This window comes from Fonsecaea monophora (assembly GCF_001642475.1).
Source record: "Fonsecaea monophora strain CBS 269.37 chromosome Unknown Scaff93, whole genome shotgun sequence".
Classification (NCBI taxonomy): Eukaryota; Fungi; Ascomycota; class Eurotiomycetes; order Chaetothyriales; family Herpotrichiellaceae; genus Fonsecaea; species Fonsecaea monophora.
Window position 1 is genome coordinate 41,540 of NW_019174024.1, and position 23,233 is coordinate 64,772.

At 52.1% G+C, this 23,233-nt stretch overlaps 8 protein-coding genes across 8 annotated transcripts; 4 read left to right on the forward strand and 4 right to left on the reverse strand.

Moving 5' to 3' along the window:
* Positions 1–238: 238 nt before the first annotated feature.
* Positions 239–2,088, reverse strand: AYO21_09437 (alpha,alpha-trehalose-phosphate synthase (UDP-forming); the record flags this gene model as incomplete). Its single annotated transcript, XM_022659371.1, has 4 exons — positions 239–377; positions 539–842; positions 974–1,717; positions 1,800–2,088. 4 exons carry the CDS (start codon positions 2,086–2,088, stop codon positions 239–241), a joined length of 1,476 nt encoding a protein of 491 aa, XP_022508310.1.
* Positions 2,089–3,330: 1,242 nt separating this feature from the next.
* On the reverse strand, positions 3,331–4,593 carry AYO21_09438 (hypothetical protein; the record flags this gene model as incomplete). The annotated part of the gene is made up of 1 exon (XM_022659372.1): positions 3,331–4,593. The coding sequence occupies one exon, from the start codon at positions 4,591–4,593 to the stop codon at positions 3,331–3,333; it is 1,263 nt and encodes a 420-aa protein (XP_022508311.1).
* A 1,144-nt stretch (positions 4,594–5,737) lies between these two features.
* On the reverse strand, positions 5,738–8,716 carry AYO21_09439 (hypothetical protein; the record flags this gene model as incomplete). Its single annotated transcript, XM_022659373.1, has 2 exons — positions 5,738–8,629; positions 8,681–8,716. The coding sequence occupies 2 exons, from the start codon at positions 8,714–8,716 to the stop codon at positions 5,738–5,740; spliced, it is 2,928 nt and encodes a 975-aa protein (XP_022508312.1).
* Positions 8,717–9,397: 681 nt separating this feature from the next.
* Positions 9,398–10,539, reverse strand: AYO21_09440 (hypothetical protein; the record flags this gene model as incomplete). The annotated part of the gene is made up of 3 exons (XM_022659374.1): positions 9,398–10,226; positions 10,276–10,392; positions 10,448–10,539. The coding sequence occupies 3 exons, from the start codon at positions 10,537–10,539 to the stop codon at positions 9,398–9,400; spliced, it is 1,038 nt and encodes a 345-aa protein (XP_022508313.1).
* Positions 10,540–10,817: 278 nt separating this feature from the next.
* On the forward strand, positions 10,818–11,921 carry AYO21_09441 (hypothetical protein; the record flags this gene model as incomplete). The annotated part of the gene is made up of 1 exon (XM_022659375.1): positions 10,818–11,921. The coding sequence occupies one exon, from the start codon at positions 10,818–10,820 to the stop codon at positions 11,919–11,921; it is 1,104 nt and encodes a 367-aa protein (XP_022508314.1).
* A 602-nt stretch (positions 11,922–12,523) lies between these two features.
* Positions 12,524–14,629, forward strand: AYO21_09442 (hypothetical protein; the record flags this gene model as incomplete). Its single annotated transcript, XM_022659376.1, has 2 exons — positions 12,524–13,179; positions 13,228–14,629. The coding sequence occupies 2 exons, from the start codon at positions 12,524–12,526 to the stop codon at positions 14,627–14,629; spliced, it is 2,058 nt and encodes a 685-aa protein (XP_022508315.1).
* Positions 14,630–15,732: 1,103 nt separating this feature from the next.
* Positions 15,733–18,400, forward strand: AYO21_09443 (hypothetical protein; the record flags this gene model as incomplete). The annotated part of the gene is made up of 4 exons (XM_022659377.1): positions 15,733–15,867; positions 15,984–16,785; positions 16,839–17,050; positions 17,099–18,400. The coding sequence occupies 4 exons, from the start codon at positions 15,733–15,735 to the stop codon at positions 18,398–18,400; spliced, it is 2,451 nt and encodes an 816-aa protein (XP_022508316.1).
* A 1,273-nt stretch (positions 18,401–19,673) lies between these two features.
* On the forward strand, positions 19,674–21,188 carry AYO21_09444 (hypothetical protein; the record flags this gene model as incomplete). The annotated part of the gene is made up of 2 exons (XM_022659378.1): positions 19,674–19,873; positions 19,946–21,188. 2 exons carry the CDS (start codon positions 19,674–19,676, stop codon positions 21,186–21,188), a joined length of 1,443 nt encoding a protein of 480 aa, XP_022508317.1.
* Positions 21,189–23,233: the final 2,045 nt, after the last annotated feature.

The window sequence follows — 23,233 nt, forward strand, 5'->3', positions numbered from 1 at the left end:
ATCGACATGTACATCGGTCCACGCCATCTCGCTCGAATGCCCCATTCCATTCCTTTGAAAATCTCTGGTGTTTGCTTTTCCTACCAGGGGTTAAAGATAACTGAGTGCTGGTAGTTACTGCATTCGTCGAATAACAACAAAGGGTGAAAGGCTCTGAAGAGAAGGAAATTAAGGCCGCCAGTCCAATTCAACAACCCTCGTGGTGCACGAACAGGCCCCCTCCTCTCTCTCTCTCTCTTCAGGGTCGAATCGTGCCCGTCTCCGAGTCAGGGACGTCTGATGTCCATCCCACCAACGGGTCGCGGTCCGGCATCTCGGCGTCTTGAGGGACTTCCATGGTCATCATGGTGTGGAGGAAGGCTTTGCCCCATTTGACACTGTTCAACTCACCATGCGTTTTTCATGTTAGCTTCCGTACTTGTTTGTTTTGTCATATTCGTATATACTCCACACTGCTCCTTGTGCTTTGCCATTGTTCGCGGTCCTTCTCGACAGAAACAAAAGGGGGGAAAGGGGGGGGGGGGAAGGGAATACTGACCTTGTCCATGTATCCACGACCTGCATCATTTCCTTGTGCCTCTGCGCCCTCTCGTCCATACCCATATTCACGGCCTGGTTGATTCTCTCGGCAAATCGGGGCGTATCCCAGGGATTAAGCAAGATCAGTGAGGACGGGGGCAGCGTCTTGATTGCCCCTGCGTAGGTCGACATCATCAGGACGCCCTTGCGTTCTTCCTGACACGCGGCATATTCGTAGCTCACCAGGTTCAGCCCGTCGCGGATCGAGGAGACGATGAGAACGTCCGAAATTGCGTACAGAGCACAGAGCTGTTCCGGCTTCACTGACCGGTGCAGATAGTGTATCGGCGTATGTTTAAATGTTGCTATTATCCGCCAACGGGCAGCGTCAGTAGACATTCGACCCAGGAGATTCAATCATAACACGAGGTGGGTTTGAAAGCGAGAATCCTACCGTGCTTGCCATTGATGCACCCAACAAGGGATTCAACTTCCTCCCGCAGCTTTCTATATGTGTCGACATCCTCTCGTGACGGAATTGCCAATTGTACCATGACAACCTTACCCACCCACTCCGGGTGGTCTGTCAGAAAGCGATCAAAGGCGCGTAATTTCTGGGGAATGCCCTTGATATAGTCGAGTCTGTCCACCCCGAGAATAATTATCTGCTCGTCAAACTCGGCCCGCAAGCTGGCCGCTTCTTGCTTGACCGCGTCTGTTTGCAGCTTCTGCTTCCACTCATCTGCTTCAATGCCGAGCGGGAAGCCATGTACAATCACCTTGCGGCCGTTCCAGTGTAGATCACTCGGAGATCTCGCCACGCCTTCGAGGACGATGCGAGCGCTCTCCAGAAAGTCCTTGGCGTACTGATTTGTGTGAAACCCTACCACGTCACAGAGGAGCAAACTTTTGCAGATCTGCTCCCGGAAGGGCAGAATGGTGAAATAGTCCTCGGTGGGGAACGGAGTGTGCAAGAAGAAGCCGATCTTGAGATTCTTTTTCTTCGACAGTCTCTCACGCAAGATTCCCGGTAGGAGCAGGAGATGGTAGTCGTGAACCCAAATAATGTCGTTGTCTTCCACGTACGGGACGATGTTGTCGGCAAAGATCTCGTTGACTTCTTGGTACGCTTTGGACCACCTCTCATCTGAGCCAGCTCTGTCGGGCATGCGATGCAATAGAGGCCACAATATTGAGTCTGCCATTCTCTAGTTAGGTATAACAGTATCGCGTCCGGGTGATATGGTCCAGAAAAGAATACGGGCCGCGATAGGACGTACTTGAAAACCCGTTGTAATGCATTTCGGCAAGGCTTTCCGCCAGAAAGATGGGCACGGCGTTAAATTTGTCTTGCAGATGTCGGCGTACTCTGTCCTTGTCGTTGCGGTGCACATCAATCCCCGGCCAGCCAAACCATTTGAAGTCAATTGCTTTGGCCAGACCCTTGAGCCCGGAAACCAAGCCCCCAGAGGACATGCTGTACTCGAATTCGCCTTCTTGCGTGGTCTTGATAGAAATGGGCACACGGTTGGCCACGACCAGAACACGGCCTTCAAAATCCGGGTCCATGATATCGAAGCCTAGGCGCAGAAATCTCACAAGCAGAACGATAGAGATCCAGAACAAGAAAGACAACACAAATAATATCTTGTAGGAAACCGGTGAACAAGTTGACTGAAGTGAGTAGTAGATATTCTGTATATTGCAAACACGTTCATATTCTAAGCCCAGACGCGGTGGGCCCGTTGAAAAATGATGTCAGAATCAACAAGCTCGACTTCTCCTATGGGTGTCTTGCATGGAGTATGACGAGAAATACCTACCAGCGACGGCCTGGAACACATCCTCTAGTTCAGTCATACGGCAATGAAAGCCGGACGGAGGGTGGAGAGATTGCTCATTTTCTCAGGGAGGTAAGAGATCTGCGCAGGTTGCGAATGTCATGCCTGTTCCAGAGGTAGGGTGACAGGCTGTTTTTCTTAGGTAGCTTCATCTTCAGAGAAGCCTAATCTTCGCCTTTATGCAAATGATGTGGCCAAGGGCAAGTGAAAACAAATGCAGTGGTTGTCTGGATGTCGTTACCAGGTGCTGCTAGTGGTAAAAAGTCCGAGCAGAAGAAGACCCTGCTCGGCTGGATGTCTTTTCCCGTCGACTGGGCAGAGGCAGACAGAGGCAGGGCCAATGATAGCGGCAGAAAAGAGAGGATGGCCAACCTGGAAAGCCGTTCCATCCATTGAAGCCCAAGTATTCGTGGTCACAAAAATGAGTCTTCAGTTGATATACAATGGGTGGGCGGATTTTGCCAGGTCAATGAGGTCATCGGTGGGACTTGGCATATTAGCGCCTTTGTAGCTTGGCAAGGCTGCCTGAAATACGGGTTACATGTGAGGCTCATATCATAGCCAGGGCTGCCAGGGCTGCCAGGGTGTGGAGGTAGAGGAACATCTCAGTACAGTACATGTTGAAGGATATTTGGTTCACTCATACACATTAATTCCATGTGGCTGTCTAGAAATACAACAATCTGCCATGGCATAGTCGCAAGACATGCTTAAATCCCACAGGTTACATGTCCCCCAAGCCCCTTTTGAGCGACAAAATACCTGATACATTTTCCCGTCCAAGCCATGGTCCTAGTCAAACAGATGGTCTCCTCATGACCACTCAAGCCCATCCCAGACGTAAGTGAGCCGACCTTCAAATAAACATGTCACTATCTCTCCAAAGAAATCTTTGCCAAGCTGCAATCCGGCTTGGAACTCGTATTCCCAAGCAATACGCCATGGTCTCAACACGCCTCGTATTTAGGTTTCACAGTTTCACAGGATCACCTTGTGCGATGGTGTCAACAATACCCAACCATTCTTGTGCGCTGACCCTTCCCAAATCCGCCTTCAGGACTGCCCTTTCTAACACTCTCTCCACAAGCCCAAATTTGGGTAATCTTGAACCTTGTTCCCCATTCCTGGCGTAGTTCAAAACCATCCAACCCTGAGTGGCCATGGCTTGTCGCTGGAACACTGATCCCGGGTAGACCAGTAGTTGCCCTGTGGCTGCCACCAACAAGGTGATTGCCATGGAGAAGACGTCGGAAGCAGGCGTGGCCGTGGACGTTGGATCGCGGAGAACTTTGGAGTTGAGAAGCTCGGGCGCAGTATACTCTCTTGTAACGGCCGACAGCGTATTCGGCGTGGTGTCTTCGGTATCCAGCCGTTGCGCCGACGAGAAGTCGGCGAACAGGGGCTGAAAGGTGATGTCGACTCCTGATCCTTGGACGCGAGTTAGGAGGATGTTGCCAGGCTTGATGTCGCCGTGGACAACTCGTGCATCATTGTGCAACCACGCAAGAGCCGAAATGAGTTGGCGTGCCAGATGAAACCATTTTGCTTCGCTGCCGAGGACCGGCTCTGTCATGGTCCAAGTGGACAAGTTCTGGGTAGCCCTAGCTGCACATTTTCGGATATGGTCCTCGAGACTGAACGGGATGGCCTCGAGAACAAGAGAGGTTTCATCGACGGTGCCGTAGAAGGGAACAACGCATTTATCGCTGCTCGGGATGGCTCGGAGGTAAGTGAGGAGTTTAGCCTCGCTTTTCAGAATGGGAATTGCGTCTCGACGTGCGGGCTTTTTGAGCGCTACTAGGATAGGTGTGGCAAATGTCGGCGAGAGCGGCGGTGTCAGAGAACCTGAGATGGTTCTCGATTTGGCGTGTGTGGTGGCTTTGTAGACTGTGCTCCAGGCGCCGGTGCCGAAGATAGCATCTCGACCACGTTCGTCCTTGAGGATTTCAACGTCAAAGGGGCATGCAGTAACACTTGCGTCGGTTGATATGCTCGGCGCGACGGTATCGGTGTCGAGGAGGTCGAGTCTGGGCCCCTGATGCCTCAAAGCTGATCCCGGAGGAGATTGAATGACCGGCACGGAAATGGGCGTCGCAAGTTCCGAGATATTGGACGAAGATCGACTCTGGCGGGGAGAGGTGGGCGGAGTCAGGACCGAAGTGCTCGCATAAGTATGGGGGAGCTTGGACTCGGCGTTTGGCGCTGTGTTTGGAGTGGTGGGAGGAGTACTCATAGTTCGATGCAGCGCAGACGGTCGTCGGGTAATGGCCATGTCCCCCTCTCTTTAGTTTGTTCAGTCGTCCGAAACGACTGCGGTGACCGTTGGATAAGTAGGTAGTTCGTATATAGATCAGAGATCGAGTGGCAGCAGCGGTAGCGAGGAGGAAACGAGGCTCATTTTGCCTTGGAGACAGGAAGGAGAAATTGCTGTCTATTCTGTGGCCAGTGTGCGATGCGAAAGGGCGGAACGTTCCAGGACCATGGGTCAGGGAGACGCTAAATGTCCATTTCTCGATAGGATTGCGGATATGCAGGCGAGAGTGAGAATGGTGGTGTGAGGCTCAAGAGACTCAATGCTTCCCGGATGCGCGCTTTATTTTTGGGTATGGATAGGATCAACCGAAAGAATAGAAATGTGCCAGAAGAATAGTAAACCAACACACGAGAACTCAAGGACAGCAGCAAAAATAGGGTCCAACGAGCACTATCCGGGAAAAGATAAGGAATGAAAGGGGTTTTGGAAAGTGCTTTGGGAATCTGGGGAAAATGGATTTGGAGGGGTTTGAGATCAGAGACAAGAGAGATATTGAGGGAGTGTTGCGGGTCACAGCGGAAGCGGAAGCAGAAACAGGAACCGAAAGATACGAAGGAAGACATGGAAAAAATACGATTGCAGCGGGTTATCGGGATGAGATTAGCAGGAATTCTTAGAACCATGATGAAAAACTTAGAGTCTTAGAGATGAACCTTGGTTTCGTGCTACAGTGACATCAAGGCTTCGTTTTAAAAAAGAAAGTAGTGGATGCTGTATCTACCTACCTCGTGTTCATCGGACTAATCAAATGCTAAGCACCACCAGCACTACTCGGATTCGTCCCTGGAGAACGTGGGGCCGTAGGCTCTGTTATTGGATTGAGATAGGGCCAAGGGGCCACCAAGGGAGCCACAAACGAGTACGAGTAGCTAATTCCCAACCTCCTCCGTTAAAAGGTTGTTGTAGATATCGAGTACTCAGTACTACTGTAGGTACTCGGTGTTCAGTGTGTGGTATCGAGTACCTCGTACCTACAGTGATTCCTCCCAGAGAACAAGTCTCCGTTGTCTGTACTTGGTGTATACTCTATAGATAGCTCTTGAGCCTTTCCCCGCCGGACTGTCTATACTTGTAGCACCGGCACCACCCCGGTCCATTCTCCCCGACTTCGTTCCTCCCAGTATCCCTCTTTGCCCGTCCGTAACCTCCACACTACCTCGTCGCCCAGTTCCACCCTCGAGAACCACCGCGGTTTCCACTCTTCGCCCCTCTCTTCCATTTCCCTTCTCCGTGCCCGTTGTGCTTCCTCTAGCTGATTCTTCAGGTGTTCCGCCGTCTCGTGGTCTCCGTTTTCCAATGCCACTTGGTCGGGTCGGAGACGACTGTCGGTGGGCGGTAGCTTTCCTCGTTCCACTGGCGTCACTTCATTTAGCTGAGCCGCAAAGAGCGTCATGCCGTAATGCTTAGGGGCATTCTCCACCAACGGGCCCACGGACCAGATGGTTGACCGCTGGCCCAGTTTGCCCGGCTCTTTCAGCTGCAGTGAGTTGGTCCATGTCCCGCTCAAGCCCATAGACAATTCCTGGCCCTGCGCGTCGATGGTCTGCACTTCGACGTCTTCGCTGCGACCCGAGAACATGCCTTTGGCTTTGAATGACACCACCGCCTTGTGACCAGCAGACTCATTGTAAATGGTCATGGTCCCAGTAGGTTCGACGTATTTCTCCCCCGCGATGATGTTGCGTAGGAAGCACGTAGCCGCCGACCAGCTGAATGCTTCGCCCGTGCTGTGAAGCACCAGTCGGGCCTTCCCTTCGTTGATGATCTCCGATGACTTGCCCCAGAATTTTTGCGACGGCATAGGTGACTGTGTGAAGGTCCAGTGCTCCGACTCAGCATGCAGTGCAAGCTGCACAGGACGATGCGAAACCTTCTCCGAGATCAAGCGGAAGCCTCGGTCTTCGCGCACCAGCTCAAACGTCTCGCCAAGCATCGGGTTGAATGGCTTGCGGATAGATCGTTCCTTGACTCGCACATTCGACAGTGATGAGATGGCAAATGCTGCCACATACATCAGTCGCTCAAACCCGTCACTGCAGCGGATCGCGCTATCCAGCAACTGTGAGTATTCCAGTTGCTCCGCTGCACGCTGCAAAAGGGATAAGGGTTCGTTGGCCGACACGGGCATCGAAATCGTCGACAAGTCTTTGCCCACATTCTTTCGAAGGAAGCCTATCAGACTCGGCGGCATGATCGTTGGCGCTGCTATGTTGTCCCGTCGAGGAACCGGATCCAACGGCAGCGGGGCCAAAGACCTCGCTCGAGGAGGAAGATAGGAAGACACGCTTCCTGATCGGCGCCTCAGTCCAGGAATTGAGTCTTCGCCAACGTCGCTGCTGGTTGCTGAGCCTCCGTCTTCCTCGGCTGTTTCAGCCTCGTGATCTGTATCGCTGTGGATATCAAGCACATGTCGCTGGTCTTCTGCGTCAAAATACTCCTGCGAGTCAACGGTCTGGAGGCTTAGTCGTGAAACCGCCGATTTTGGGGGAGTCGTACGGCGGACTTTGCTTTCCGCGATCAATAGAGAAAACTCGCTGACTACCGCGTCCAGATCATGGAGTAATGCTCGGCAATGATCATACATGCTTTCCTCATGATGGATGACTGGCCGCGACGTGGAAGGCGCCGAAGAAGGCGGTGGCGGCGTCCCATTGCGCAGGATCGGCTCAACGCCCGGCAGCGGAACAGCGAGCTGGGCGGAAACACTGCGCTTGAAGATGTTGGCCTGGGTGTTAGTCATACTGACCTTGCGCTTCCAGAATGGCCGTCTCTCGTCTTGCCTGAAATAGTCATCTCCATTTGGCCCCTCTGTAGGCGTGGTACTGGTAGAAGTCGCGCCGAGTTTCGGTGAAGGTAGTGGCACTGGTTGAGCCAACGTATCTAAACATAATCGGCGTACGGCATCTCGAGTGCCTGAAATTCTGCTGAGCAGAGTCTCCAACCTCGCCCATTCTTGATCCTCAAATGTGGACTTTTCGCCCTCGTGGCGCTCGCTTGTATCCAGGCGTAGGTTGTCGACTGGCGACTTGGCCTCTAGCATGAGTCGGGTGGCGGTCTCCAAACCCTGCTTCCATGCTTCAAAATCTGCGTCGTTGTTGGCCTTGAGATGCCAGAGTTCGGCCCCGGAATCGATCGAGATCTCCCGGGTTTTGCTGTTGGCTGCAATGGCAGCAAGAGAAAGGGGAATGGCACCTCGTAGAGCCGAAGAGTTACGGTCGCGGTAGTAGGACAGAGTTGAAGAGGTGTAGTCCAGGCAAAAAAACCTCCGTGCATACCCCTGATGCTTTTTACGCCTCAATTTCTGCAACACCCCAGTATGGATCGATGTAGAGTCTTCTGCAAGTTTTGTTTCCTCCGAAACTGGACCAATGCTGCCTCCTGCAGACTGGCTAATAGAAGCCTGTCTCAGGGAGTCGACGGATTCTTTGTCCCTGGCTTTTAGTTTAGGACTTCTCTTGAATAGCTGGGATGAAGTGTTGGCTATGGCCATGGCGGTAGCCATTGACTGTGGATGGTGCAATTGCGCCCCGAACTGAATCTGCGATTGACACACAGTGGGATAGGTGAGGAGGAAGGTTGTCGCCGTCTTAGAGATGTTCTTGGAGAATGTGTTGTCGAAGACCAAGGCATAGTTCCCTCCCTCGCCGAGACGGACATCGTGTTTTCCTTGCGACACCTTGTCGGCTTCACATTTGCCTATCCATCGCACCACTTTCAAACCAATGCTCGTCAGCTTCTCGATTGCGGTGGACTGCGTTTCTGATTTATCTTTGTCCTCATCGACTGGTGCATTGACGGGAGAAGGAGGTGCTAAGGAGGTAGAGGAAGCGGAATGCAGGTTCGAGAGCGGTCCGGGGTGCTTGAATAGGCCGAGATTGATGGATTTCTTGTGAGGTTGAACCGTCCAGGAGATAGTATGCTCTTGTTTGACATTGACCCAGCGCACCAGGTAGTTCTAAGCCTGATATCAGAAATCCATATGACACGTAGCAGTTGAGAAGCGCACCCTGGAATGCACCTCGATCTGCTCGAGGCCCGCCATAGGGAAAAGGTAATGACAAATCCCTCGAAAATCTTCGACGAGGGACTGCTCAGGTCATGATCGTAATACGTGCTAGCGATATATTGGCGAGGGTAGGTGCACAATGTTGTCTCCCTTATCGACGCTCTGGTTGTGTCCAAGCGTCAGGGGAAGTTGCTGATCTGGCTTTGTTTCTGCGCAGCACCGAAAAAGAGGCCTATTCCGTTCCGCTCGTTCAGTGTTATTTGCTCGATAGTCTAGGTATAACTACTCGTGCGTCTGAAGTCCCAGGAAAGAAGTTGGCCGTCTGGTTCTCTAGTCGTCTTTCGGAGGAGGATGTGATAAGTTGCCGAGAATACTGATCAGCGGCATTTCTGCTGCGCGGGCGATCTGACATAAACACAGCATAATCCTATTAACAAGGCACCATAATTTGAACCGTCAATCATCACCTCGTATTGCCGGCATGCTGCGGCCTTGGAGGAATCCCCAGCCAGCCTCCGACGACTCAGAGATCTCCTCATGATCAATTCTTACTATCAACACGGGGCGCTAAAAGAAAAAGTCGAGGCAAGAATCATCCAACTCCAGTACCACGTGGAAAAATTGGGATGTTCTTTTACATGAAAAGCTCGTCAAGTCTCCGAGGCGGCTGCCTATCAGGACAGGATCTGACCATCAGCGCGTGCTCGTTACGTGGGCCTATCTGGCGTCCACTGACAACTTCTTCGAGCGCTTGGTTCGAACTGAATCCTCCTTCGTTTCTTTTCTGCGCTTGGCGCTTCTGGAACTGCCTCCCTTGGGTCGATATCCCCCATCAGCGTCTCGCTTCCTCTTTGCTCTCGACGACGATCCATGGTCCAAAGCGAAACCGTCTTCATCATAATAATCCTGCTCCTGTTTGAGCGCCTCTTTGTTTGCCGATCTGCGCATAGAACTCCGTGAACCCGTAGCTCGCGGGGTCTTCTCTGTGGTGGCCTCATGGTCCTGAAGGAACACCTGAGGTTGATGCTTGCGCAGCCAGTTGTAGACAGACACCGGGTTCCTCAACTGCGCTTCTCGTTCACGCTCTGTTGTCTTCTCCGCACTCCGACTCCCTAGGCTATGTGCAACATGTGGCCTGGGATTAGTCGCTGTCCCCTCGAGGAATGCATCCAAGCCCTGCAAATATTGCTCTTCTTGTTTCGTCGTCAATAAGCAGCCAGACACAGTATTGCCGGGCTCAAGTTTGTCTGCTGATTGACCAGTTGGAGGCGCAATTGACAGCAGTGAAGCGTACGCACGACTTGGTGCAAATTCTCGGGTGTTGAGCAGGGCAGCTTCGACTTCTCTATATCCGGCTAAAGAGACTTCCCCAGCTTGCAACTGTCTTCTCGCTCTCCTGAGATCCAAGTGTCCATCTTCTTCAGAGATAGTGGGTTTTGCAGTTTCTTCGATTGAATGACTCTCGTTGGGAGGCCGGAGATCGTAGCGTAACCGTTGAGGCACCTGAGGGCAGGAGTTGAGTTCAACGAGAAGTTGAAGGAGTTGGCTGGTTCAGGGGTCAGTGAGCGAACAGCATTCTGCATCAGTTGCCTTACTCTGTCTGTTCAGCCAGCCTTAGGGATATATCCATTATCCTCTGCTCTTCTTTGAACAGCGTGTTGCCTTCCCTCATCTTCTCCTCAAACGTCACCATGATTTTGCGGTATTTGCGTCTGTACGTGGCAGTTAGAACACGCAACCAAGCACCATGTTTCGCTTGACAGATACCTGTATGATTTCCTGGAGGACAGAGGCTGATCGGACAAGACTGCGGCTTGCTCCCCCGGGACATTGTCATCTGTCGGTTCTATCGAAGACATGGTTTTCGACGCGTATGCGCTAGCTTGTCAAGGCACCCTTATGGAGGTTGTAACTAACTTAAGAGGAAGAGTTGGGATGAGGATGCAGGCAGGGCAGGGTGAGGAAAAGAAGTCAAGCGCGTTTTGGGGGTTAATTATTGGCGGAGCCCTTCCGCGGACTATTCGACGGCAGAGAAAAAGTGCACTAGGAAATTTTAAAACCTACAAAGACATACTGTACATTTCTTCGTCCTGTGTTTTGCTAGTATTCTAGTCCCCAACGAAACCAGGTGTCCACAATGAGTGCTACGGAGCTAGAAACAGAAACATCGCAACCCAACAACCGCAAAAGAAATGCAGATACCGCAGAGATAGAAATAGATGTGGAGGCGCCCGAACCTCCTTCCAAGAAGGCTCTTCGCAAAGCAAAGAAAGCAAAAGTGTCTGATACCAGCAAGTCCTCGTCCGAAGTAAAGAACACGGAACAATTCACCGAAACACAAGATGCACCTCAGAAAGAGTCTATTCGCTCTGCATACGGGATTTGGATCGGAAACCTTTCTTTTGGTATTACGAAGGACGACCTCACAAAGTTTTTGACCTCCGATCCCACGAATGTAATCCGACAAGATCAGATAACCAGGATACATCTGCCTCAAGGACCGCCAAAGTTTGGCAGAGCACAGAACAAAGGGTTTGCCTACATTGATTTTTCAGACCAAGAATGCATCGACATCGCACTGAAGCTTAGCGAATCTCTTCTAGGCGGCCGCCGCGTGTTGATCAAAAATGCGAAGAATTTTGAGGGTAGACCAGAGCAGAGAAAAGACAAGGTCGAGAAGCAGACTCGGCCACCAAGTAAGAGAATCTTTGTTGGCAACTTGGATTTCAACACTACGGTAGAGGATCTGGAAGCGCATTTTGGAGTATGTGGTCCCATCGTCCACACGCACATGGCCACGTTTGAAGATTCAGGAAAGTGCAAAGGGTTCGCGTGGATCGACTTCGAACAGATAGGATCTGCAGAAAAGGCTATGCGAGGGTGGGTTGAGCGAGGAGATGGTGCAGGGGACTCGACTTCGGACTCAAAATCGTCGAAGAGCAAGATCTTGCTTCAGAGACTTCACGGCCGCAAGTTAAGGATGGAGTATGCTGAAGACAAGGCGACTCGATACGAGAAGAGGTTTGGTAAATCGGCGAAGAAGGCGGCATCAAATGAGGGAGATTCTAGAGATGATAATGGGATCACGGAGGTGAACGATGAGGAGGCGAAGATCGAACCCATGTATGGCAAGAAGAAGACGGATCCTAGCAAGACGCAAGGCAAATATTCAGAGGAGACAGTACAGAGACTGACGGGTGCAATCATCGAAAGTAAAGGCCTGCGAACTCTCTTTGACTAACGATGGTTGCCTCACATATACAAACTAGGGACGTTAACAGGCATCATTCGATCATTTACGGGGGCAGGAGATACATGGAGTGATGGAATGGGAGCTCAACTGGCAGCGGGCCGGTGTTCATTCCTTAGAGGCCTCTTTAGGCGAGCTAGGCCCCAGCCAGTTAGGCACCTTTCCAGGCTGACCCTTGCCATGACGAAAACCTGGGGCAACGGCCTGATCGAGGCTAGTAGCTATGCCCGAGGCGACTTCAAGTCTCGCCTCCGGTCAAAAGACACATTTGCTGGTGAATGCAAGGGCATATTGTGCCTCTTCGACCGCGCACTGATTCATTGTCACTGGCCTAAAAATCTCGAAGACCTCCGAATTCAACTTGATCTATCAGCCTTCCATCTCTGTTTTCATCCGCGCAACCTTGGGATGGATGTCAGGATTCTGTAAATGTTCTTTGCCCCAAAAAGCGCCGTCCTACCTCCATCGAGTCGAGACTTCAGTGCTCGACAACCGAGAATGATTCATCCTCAAATCTCCTAAATCTCATTTACCTCGCGTCTCGAGTCGCTCCGTTCCAAGAGTCTCAAGTCAGGTCCGGAATCACTACAATCATGCCCGCACCTCGACGGAAAAATCTGCTCGCGAGCAGACGGCGGCGACAAGATGAAGGAGAGGAAGAAGGATCTGTCCTCGGTGATTTTGAGGATGATTCTCTGAGCGAGGGCTCCGCGGTCACCAACGCTGAGGAGGAAGGAGAATTTGAAGGAAGCGAGTCTAGTGGAGACGAGCGAGAGCCGGCGCAGCAAGCTACAACGGGCGCAACAACGCAGGATCAGGAGGACCGCGCTGCTATGGTCTCTCATGAGGATTCTTCAAAGCCTAAGGCTACCTTTGGGCACTCGGCTGATACCGAAGCGATGTTACATGGGTTGAGTGAAGCTCAGCAATCACAACAGACCGAACAGCTGCACTTTGATAGCCTGCCTGTTTCGACGAATGCTGGTGGCGCAGAGGCCGTTGCTGCTACTGCTGCTGCTGCTCCTGCTCCTCCTTCAGGTTCGAGGGATTTCCGACAAGAAACTCCAGCTCAGCGTGCTCGCAGGGAGCATCAAGAGTACATTCGCCAAAGAGATGCAAATCCCGCATTCGTGCCCACCAGAGGAGGCTTTTTCCTCCATGACGACCGGAACTCGTCGTCGATTGGACCAAACACCAGACCTCTTGGGCGAGGCAGAGGTCGGGCTTATGGCCCTACAATGAGCTCAGGGTAAGTGAAACAAAATGAGACGCTTGTTACCTTTACTGATGTATGTAGACGAGGAATTGGTCTCACTGAACCGACTGATAAGCCTTGGGCACATGATCTCCATGAACAGCATGAAAACAAGACGAAGTCGTTGCAGCATTCAACCACACCAACTGCTGCCCCTGTTGACATGGAGAAGGAACAGGGCAAAACTAAAGTTGCTTCATCAGCTCCGAACAGGTCGTTTTCGTTCACATCCATCTTGGGAAATGTCAACGTCCAAATATCATTTCCCGGCATGGATGCCAAAAACCTTGTACCGAACGTCGTTAAGAAGCACCATGTTTTGCTCCCTCAACATCGTCCTCCGCTGAGAAGGGACAAGCCTGTACGCATCTCAATCCCAGGTGCGTCACCACGATACGTCTTTCCTAGCGCAGATCGGTCCTTCATCTTCATTCCACGGGCTCTCCGTCCCAATCAACCGGGATATTCACGCGGCCGCGGTAGAGGTAGCTTCCAAGGAAGCCGCAGACCGAGCATATATGGAGGCTATACTCCAAGTGTTGCCATGAGCCGGAAATCTTCCATGGGGGCGTCCACCTTGCGAGATGGCATCAGATCCCCCGCCGAATCGGTCATTTCTCGCCCTCCAGCAGCTGGAAATGAAACCAGTCGGCCTGTTGTCCGCATGCCATCCGGAGCTCCAACACCATCACTCTCGAGAACTGGGATGCCGGTAGTGAATGGTCAGATTGCTATGAATGCTACACCAACACAAATGCAAGCACCTGCAATGTATGGGAGCCACAACGCAGCCATTCCTATGCATCAACCTCGCCCCCAGAAGACCGTCTCCGTGGCACACATTGAATCGCCCGCCACTTTTCATTTCAAAGCTCCTCAACAGCAACAAGAAATACCATTCCACCAGCAAGTCCCTGCTCAAATGGCCGGCTTGTATGTGGAAGACAAGGCAATAGCTCAACCTGGTCCACCGGCAGTCCCTGGGATGGCTGGAATGACGCCTCTCTCGCAGATACCGGAAGGAGGGGTCTTCGCGCCGGGCTTCCAGCCATACCCAGCCATCGGAGGCGCTGCATATTTTGGGCCACCTTACAGCAACGGAGCCGTTTTCTACCCTCCACTTCCAGGTACAAGCGCTTTTGGAGTTCCAATGACAGGCCCAGCACTAGCACCGAGCTTTGTGCCTGGATCGCAATCGCACCCGATGAGCTACATGTCTGTGACAGGACCTACGGAAAGCAACATGCTTGCGCACGAGTCCAACGGCATGGTCTACTACTACAACCCGACAATGTTCGCCCATGATCCTCAGGGGACAATGCAACAACTTCCCATTGCTCCAAATGGAAACATGTTGCCCTTGACCAATGGAATGCCGACCCAGGCTCCATATTACTACTCTTCTGCCCCTGGCGGCATGTTCTACCCCGCGCAATCTGGCTGATTTGTGGTTTACGGATTCTCTATGTCTTTGTTGATTTCCTTATATCTTGATCTTTAGTTTCCCTTTTCAGCGGGTAATGGAGTACGGAGCACTCTTGTGTTTGGGTGAAGTGAAGCTCGGTTCGTCGGCTGTCAAAGGGGAATACCCTGGAGACTTTTCTCCTCTGTTTTCTTCCATCATGGCTTCGAGATATCCTTGACCATATTCTTCATGTACATTATATCTCGTGGTTAAAAAAAAGAAGACCTTGTTGATGATTGTTAGACTCCTTTGCAAGAGTGAGCTCAAAGTCAAAGAAGGGAGTGCAAAAGCTCGAAAGCTGCAGGTTGATGCGCTTGTGGAATTAGTGGCAATCATGTAGAGGGATTCGAAGATTCATCAAGACTAGCTTCGTCAGCGATTGACCTCGTGTCTGAGGGATCAACGAAAGGTAGTTCCGTCGATGGGAAGCGGAGTTTCTTTTTGTTACGGAGGATGAAAAGAGGTTTGAGAGCTCAGGTTAATAGGCTGCGCTCAATACTTGACAGAGGCAAAGGTCATCTGAGCCCAAGTCTGCCTTGGCCGAGAGTTTTGACAAGGCTCGTACTAGCAAAATAGCACCAGAGCAATATAACCGGTGAGGAATGTTGAGTCTGTAGCAGAAAGTGTCGGCCACGAATCGCGGGTGCAAACCGGACATCCGCCTTGCCGTAAGTGACTTTTGGTATTGAATTGTGATTTGGTGCTGCCTGTTCAGTGGAGTCACGTGCACTAGTGGAGTGAGGTCCGACAGGTCGAGATTCCCCGCCTTGGAGGGTTGAGTGGTGATTGATTGCCTCTGCCAGGCTGCGAGCTTTCCACTTGCACCCGTCATCTCCTCTCGAAGGCCTGCTGTGTTTAACCACCATCTACCACCTCCCACCCATCACCCTGACCTCTCTTGCGTCCTCTTCTTCATCCCTCTCTGTTTCCTGTAGAACAGAAGAGACATACACTCTTCATGTCCGCTGCTTGTTGAGATTCCTCGCACTGCCGATCTGACCGACTCTTTGCAACCTGCCCGCAGGGTGCTACGGTCAAACCAACCTGACACCGCCTAATCCAGCGTTGCCTTCTCAACCACCATGGCTACCCTTCATCCTCACACAGGTCCTGTTGGCCCCGATACCCTCATTACCGTCAAGGTCATCTTCGACGGGACAAACAGAAGATTCAAACTTGCCCTGCGAGAACTCACTGCCAACGTGCTTCCACAAAAGGTGCGTAGATCCACCGGTGTCAACCTGAGAATTGAATCATCCTCGGCTGTGCCTCAGCCCTGCCTTGGGCCATGACGCCTTGGTGACCAGATAGCTAACGGTTCTCATATCTGCAGCTTCGATCTCTGCTTGCCATCCCCCCGGAGCAAGACGTTCGATTCGACCGATTCTCCGATTCACAGGCAAGATACATCACCCTTGACAGTAACGATCCTGCCATCTACAAGCAGCTCTATCGGGCGGCAAAAGCGAAACTCAAGCTACGAATGAGAGCTACCGTTGAGGGCAAAGCTGCAAGAGACGATCTCCCCCAAGACATTCATATGGCCCAGAGCAAGTTCGCGTCAAAGGACGTTGCTGACTCCCAAGTTGAACCGAGGAGCAACTTCCTCGAGACTGTTCTCTCCCAGCCAGTTAGCAACGGTGTGGCCGCTCCGTCCTTTAAGGCGTTCCAAAAGACATGCCAATACTCTCCCAAATGTGCCATTCCGGGAGCCTTTGATCTCGACGTCAATACTTTAAGCATGGACCAGGCTGTCAACCCTCCTCAAGGTCATCCAAGCGACATATGCAGTTTGCCTCTTCCTTCCACCAACGACTTCCCTGCCACATCGTACGCAATCGATTGCAACAACTGTGGCATGCCTGTCCCCAGTGAACACTATCACTGCGGTATCTGTGAAGGTGGCGACTTTGATCTCTGCAAGGCCTGCGTTGAGGCAGGATTCACCTGTAACGGGGACGAGCACTGGTTGCTCAAGCGAACCCTTCGTAATGGGATTATCATTCCCAGTATTACCGAAACCCTCGCCCCCAAGAAGTTGTCCAGGGCTGCCGCCGACTCCTCTAGCGAACTGACCACACCAATTAGCCCAGAACGTGATGATACAGAACTCACTTGCAACTCATGCATTTTCCGTGAGTCCATACCCGAAAAGCCATTGGTACAGCCAGTATTGACGACCTCTTAGGAATGTCCGCCAGTGAATGTGTCACTTGCCAGGAATGTCCTGATTACGACCTCTGCTTCGCTTGTTTCCAGGACGGGCTACACGGGCATGATCCGTCCCATGCCTTTGAGGCACGGGAGTCCGAAAGAGTGAAAGACAATGTGAATATCACAACTCTGTGCCGCCCAGGACGTGGGGTTCGCCATGACGCTATCTGTGATGGCTGTGATAAGGTAAGTCCTTCTCTACTGCTCCACTTCGGGAGCTGACTCTCTGTCTAGGCGATATACGGTGTCCGACACAAATGCCTGTCTTGCCCAGACTTCGACTATTGCTCCTCTTGTATTGGATCTGCTGGCACAAAACACCCCTTGCACCGCTTCGTGCCTATCTATGTGCCTATCAAGACGTTGCGCACTTCTAAGCCGTCTCATCGTGGCATTTATTGTGATGGACCACTTTGCACGTCCTCCAAGCGGTACATCACTGGTGACCGATACAAGTGTGTCGTCTGTCACGATACCGATTTCTGTGCAAACTGCGAGGCTTTGCCCAGCAACGGCCATAATCCATCTCATCCATTGATCAAGATTAAGCTGCCGATCCGACATGTGTCGATCAGTACTCAACAAGAGAATGAAGACGGTGAAAAGGTTGCCCAATTGGGTGACCGACCGGCGGCGAAGAACGCTGCCACCGAGACTACTCGATCTACCTCAGCCAACGCTGCGACTCAAGTCCAGACTGTCGCGGAAGTGGACCCTGTTGAGGCCACCCCAAAGGCTGAGATCGCTACAGCGAATGATGCGACTTCGGTGAAACCTGACAATCGCAATCTGCAGGCCTGGTACGTTACGGATTCGACCCCAGATGGCACGAAAGTTGCTCCCAATCATTTCGTCTCCCAATCCTGGACCCTCCGCAACCCAGGTCCTGATGCTTGGCCCGCCGGCTGTGCTGTCTACTACATTGGAGGTGATGACATGCGTAATCTCGATGTCCTGCACCCATCCAGCATAAGTGCGATGACCATCGCCAACCGCAGCAACGTCTTGGGGCATCCTGTCGAGCCTGGTACAACGGCAGTCTTTACTGTCCTCTTGAAGTCTCCAATTCGTGAGGGACGAGCCATTTCTTACTGGCGTCTTAAGACTCCGGGGGGTGTTCCATTTGGCCACAAGCTCTGGGTTGACATCGAGGTTCGCTCGACTCCTGTCGAGTTGCCTATCCGCTCGCATATCTTGCCTGCTCCTCCAGTCACCATCGAGACGGTCAGTGAGCCATGCCAGGACGACAACCAGTCGCAAGATAGCTCGACCATGATCTTCCCTAAGCTGGAGAAGGAGTCCCCTATCTCGAGCGTGCATGATGTCCGTGGAACGCAGGTCGAAGAAGCTCCGGCGGCCTTGATGGAGCCTACTCTCAAGACAGAAGAGCACGAACTTCTCGAGGACGTTGAGAGCCTCGAGCTCGAGGAGTCTGACAGCGATGAAGAAGGATTCTTGACGGATGAAGAGTACGATATTTTGGACGCCAGTGACGAGGACTTGGTGATGAACGGACAAACATACACGGCCAAGTGAACAAAGTGGACGCAGGCACGGTGCCACTGAAAATATGGAGTGTACACGGAGCTACACCCACAGGAGTGCAATGCGCAGGATGGGAGCTACATCTTTTACTGGGCACAGAATGAAAGCAAAGCCAAGACTATCGAGGAATATGCGAGCCGGATTAGGTGGGCTTTTTTGGATCAGGCTGAGTAGGGCGTGATCGAGGGAGTGCCAACGGGGATTGTCAAAGTACTTCAATCTTTTCTCTCTTTCTCTTAGTGACCAAGGCAGAATTACCACACAACCAGCCAACAGCTCTCGTCCGCTTTGACCAGAAACTCGTTCTCGAATGGTATGCAGTATGTCCCTGCAGCAGTTGGAATTACTTGCACTCGATTGCAGCGACCAAGCAATGGGAGCGAGACATTGGAGGTATGTGTGACATCTGGTGACACCAAGACGAAGGGCGCGAACAAGGCAGATGGGCCGTGTCGTCATAATTGTAATGGGAAGGACAGGACTGGTAGCTTCGGCACTGTGGGTAGTTGTGGTCAACGGCCTACAAGAGCGAGGAGACGAGGTGGTAGTCATGCTGATCAGCCGAGTCGACTTTGGAGGAGGGGATGGCGGGTTAAACCGGAGTTGGTAGTGTCAGTCGTCAGTGGCTGACTTGGTTCTCTAGCGACTCCTACCTACTCAGGTAACAACTGCCTAGGTACTTCATCGGTATAGTGACAGGCAGGCTTGTTGGCATGTGTTGGCTGGGTCCTCTTGTCCGTTGCGTTTGCCCCAAGGTCCGCAGGTTGCAGAGTCGCAGGGTCGCAGGGTCACCACCTGGGAACCACTTGGGTGCCACCCCCGCAGCTTCCAAATCGCACCGTGTCTGCCAAGTGGGTGAACCTTTGGCCCAATCCCAGTCCCAAGTCCCGTGTCAAAACTCCCTCCCTCCACACTTTCTCCGGTTGCCTTTCACTTTTGTCACCGCTTCTCAGACTGCGCTGTCCTTTTTAAACATCTGGTTTTGCTGTGGGCTTCTGCCTGACGCCCCGCGAGGACCTTTTTTATTTCCCCGTTATATTCACCGTGAACTCCTCCCACATGGAAATTCAACGACTCCCTCCACATCATCTGTCGAAATACCGAGCCTCGAGACCCAAAGGGTGACCAGTACTCGACCTCTGGTCGGCCGTTTGCAGATTCAAGAAGATCGACTAATTCCGGTTTTGCCACACGGGCCATACCTATTATTACCAACATTATTTCCCAATATTTTCTCACTGGAATCAACCTTAGAGAGTGCAACATGCATGAAGACTTGCGCCGAAGAGCCCTTGAGAGCGGCAAGACCGTCTCCAACAAGGCCAAATCCAAGCAGTCGTCAAGAGGAAGTTCGCGTGGCAATTCGGCACCCAACTCGCGTAGTGCTTCTCGAGTCCAGAGCAGAGACGTCTCGGACGACGAAGATTTGGATAAGGGCAATCTCAGTGATGATACTACACAGAGGTGAATTCTTATCACGATTCCTCGCGCTGCCTTGCGCGCTAGAAGAAGTGGGCTAATTCCGGTGATGCACAGTATCAATTCGATCGATGCTCTCCTCGAAACCGACGATATCAACGAGCAGACCTCGGACGTGGCTCGGCAAGAATTGAGCGATGTCATCTCGCAGCTGCTCGACCGTAAAGGGAGCAACAACAAGAGCAGGGAAGATGCGCTGGCTACATATGTCAAATGCTTGACCTCGCACTACCTTGCCGAGGTTCTGTACGGTCGGGTTCAAGACCTCGTTAACGCGTTCAGCCGAAGCATCAAAGCAGAAACGAGCGAGAAGGAGACGACATTGGCCCTTAGAGCCATGGCACTTACTGCCATCACATTCGCTGATAGCAACCTCTACGAAACGGTTGCGGCGTCCTTGAAACGAAGTATTTCCGACTCTCGTTCTACTGCCGTTAAAGCTGCGGCAATCTATGCGATTGGGATCTGCGTTTCGTTTGGAGGCGCTGATGAAGAAGAGATCTTGGACGTGATGACTTTCTTATTGGAAATTGCGTCGAGTGATGGTGCGTTTGTTGATGCCGATGACAGTGCTGAGGTTGTCACGGCAGCCTTAAATACATACGGGTTCTTGGCCACTCAGGTGGAAGATCTCGAGCAAGAGTCGGAGGATGCGGTGGCGACATTCCTCGACCAGCTGGATGCGGATGATGCCAAAGTCCAAGTATCGGCGGGCGAGAACATTGCTTTGCTGTACGAGAAATGCTACACACCCCGTGAGGAAGACGACGAATCATCGTCTTCGGACGAGGACATACCTGAAGACGAACTTCCCAACGACCGGCCTCACATGCGATCCTACCTCGTCAAACGGTATAACCCGTACCACAACACGCATGAAGTATTAGACAAGGTGACGGCGCTCGCGTCGCTCAGTACCAAGTCGATGCATCGACGAGACAAGAAGGCATTGCACCAATCGTTTGCCAGCATTGCCATGACGGTGCAGGACCCCCGGCTGGGGCTCCAGTCCAATAATGCCTCTAAGATGGTGGTCCGAGTACATCGGGAAGGTGAAATGCGAGTGGACAAATGGTGGAAGCTGATGCGGCTGCACGCAATTCGAAGGCTCCTCGCTGGAGGGTTTGTTAACCACTACTTTGAGGGCAACAAACAGGTGCTGGACGCGCTGCCGATGATCATGCGGGGCATTGGAAGTTCAGGCATGGCCAGTCCTCGAAAGATAGGCGGCAACAAGGGGTCCAAGGGCAAGTACCGCGACGTGCGACGGTTTGTATCGGCCGACGTGACGGCGGCTTGAGTTGGGGAGGAAGTTCGAGGGGTGGTTTGGTCTTGTTTCCATCTTGTCCTTTTCTTTTTATCTCTCCATGTTTGCATCTCTTAGAGCATTTCTCATGTACTTGGACATGTTACCACGAGTTAGAGACACGACAATTATGACTGGCAGAAAGCCAGTATTTAATGAGAAGGTGGATTGAATATTGGCTTTGTTACGGTGTGGATCTGATCCGTGATGGGGTGACCCGTGAGCTCGCATAAAGAGGTGGAATGGAGTAAAAGGCCAGACAACAGCAGATTATGCACGGCCGGTTTCAGATGAGTTAGGATGAGGAATGCTGCTGACTAGACAGGGTCAACAGTACCAGCTGTCAAAACAATCTGCATGGTGAGCAGACGAGGTGCTTCCATGCTGAGGATAGTCGGTGAAGCCATGAATCAGCCAGGCGAATACGAGATGCGGCGGCTATTGTCAAAGGAGGCTTGGGATGTTATTCGTCACGCCTCATTCATTCGTACCCGTACTGAGTACGCGTACTCGCCGTATTATTTGAGGGCTGAGGAGGCTGAGGAGGGCTGATGGAGGGCTGAGCGTTGAAGGCATGTTTAGTTGTGCATATTCGGTGCAAGATTGACGCAGAGATAGATACTCGCCATGCAAACTTTCTCTTTGCCATGTGCAAGTGCCGTTCATTCAAGATGTGAATTTCTTTGTGCAAAGAGTTCGGGATACTGGCGAGTTCCGTGCTTGTGCGAGAAGCGGCTCCAGTGGGAGAAATCTACGAGGTTCGGGGCGGCCTCACTGGCTTGACTGGCCACTGCCAATATCCCTCCTTTCCACCGGGGCGCCACTTGGGGCGCAGGCGATGCTGACTATCGTGCTCCGTAAGTGACGGGTGGTGCTTGTGTGCCTGCTGATGATTGCAGGTAGTGCAGGGGCTAAGGGGCGCCTAAATGATGGGGGGCACAGGGCAGGTTTGATCCCCCTTTCCAGGCTTCACTAGGTACTTGGACCTCGTACTGGCACTCGTAATACGCATGTGTCCACATGTCCACATGTCCACTTTCCCACTTTTTGTCTGGGTCAAGCCAGCGTACGAGGTAGACGCCCAGGTATTATTGGGCAGTTGGCTACAGGTGGTTCTTCAGGAGAAATCAAAATCAACTACTGGGGCCCCTGATGGTCTTGCTAGGCTGAAAGGAGCCTCCTTGCCCGGCCCAACTGCAACTCAGCCCTCTTTTGTTGTTTCGCCGTAGGGGAGAAAGATGGGAAAAGGAAAGTCAAACACTTTGTCGGGGGTTTGACGAATAGCGGTGGATGCGTTGTATTATGACCATGACGTGTACCTAGTAGGTAGGCAAGCACTCGTAGGTACTGGCAGGCAAGGCAGGTGCAACTCCTGATAATTACAGCTCCTACTAAGTTGCTAGTTACGGCCTCAACACTCTCAGTCTCTCTCCACCACTCCGTAACTGACTGACTGTCTGATCTCTTTCCCTTTTCTCTCTCCAACTCTCTTCCCTCCCATTCTCACTTGCCTCTTCTCGTACCTTTCGGCCTCATACGCAATACGGACACACACTCTCTCTTTTCACCACTACTTTTTCTCGCTCGCATACACTCACATCATCCTCCCTCATCATCCACACTTCCCCCTTCCTAATCCCCTTCCCAGTTTTCTCCTCCTTGTCGATCCTTTTCTTGTCCTTTTTTCTTCTGACACACCTGGATCTTCTTCTTTATCCCTACTCATCTTTTCTCCCTCCCCCACCCTTTCATCCAAGGTTTCTCTAACCCTTGGTCAACCGTTTCGGACCCCCCCTAACGATACCTCTCGAATTGCCTCCTACCTGGGGCCGTCAATTCTCGACTTTTCGCTACTCAGCCTCCGACCCCAGATCTTATGCTGGCCTAATATACTCTCGAGTACCCTCCTATAACAGCCATACCTGTTCAGTCCCCTCCTTTTGCGGTGCCCTTGATACCCGGACGTCAACAATATTTGCTCAACACAAATCGCGCTCGACCTTTGTCCCGCACGTGATCTTCTCCAAGCGGACACGCGA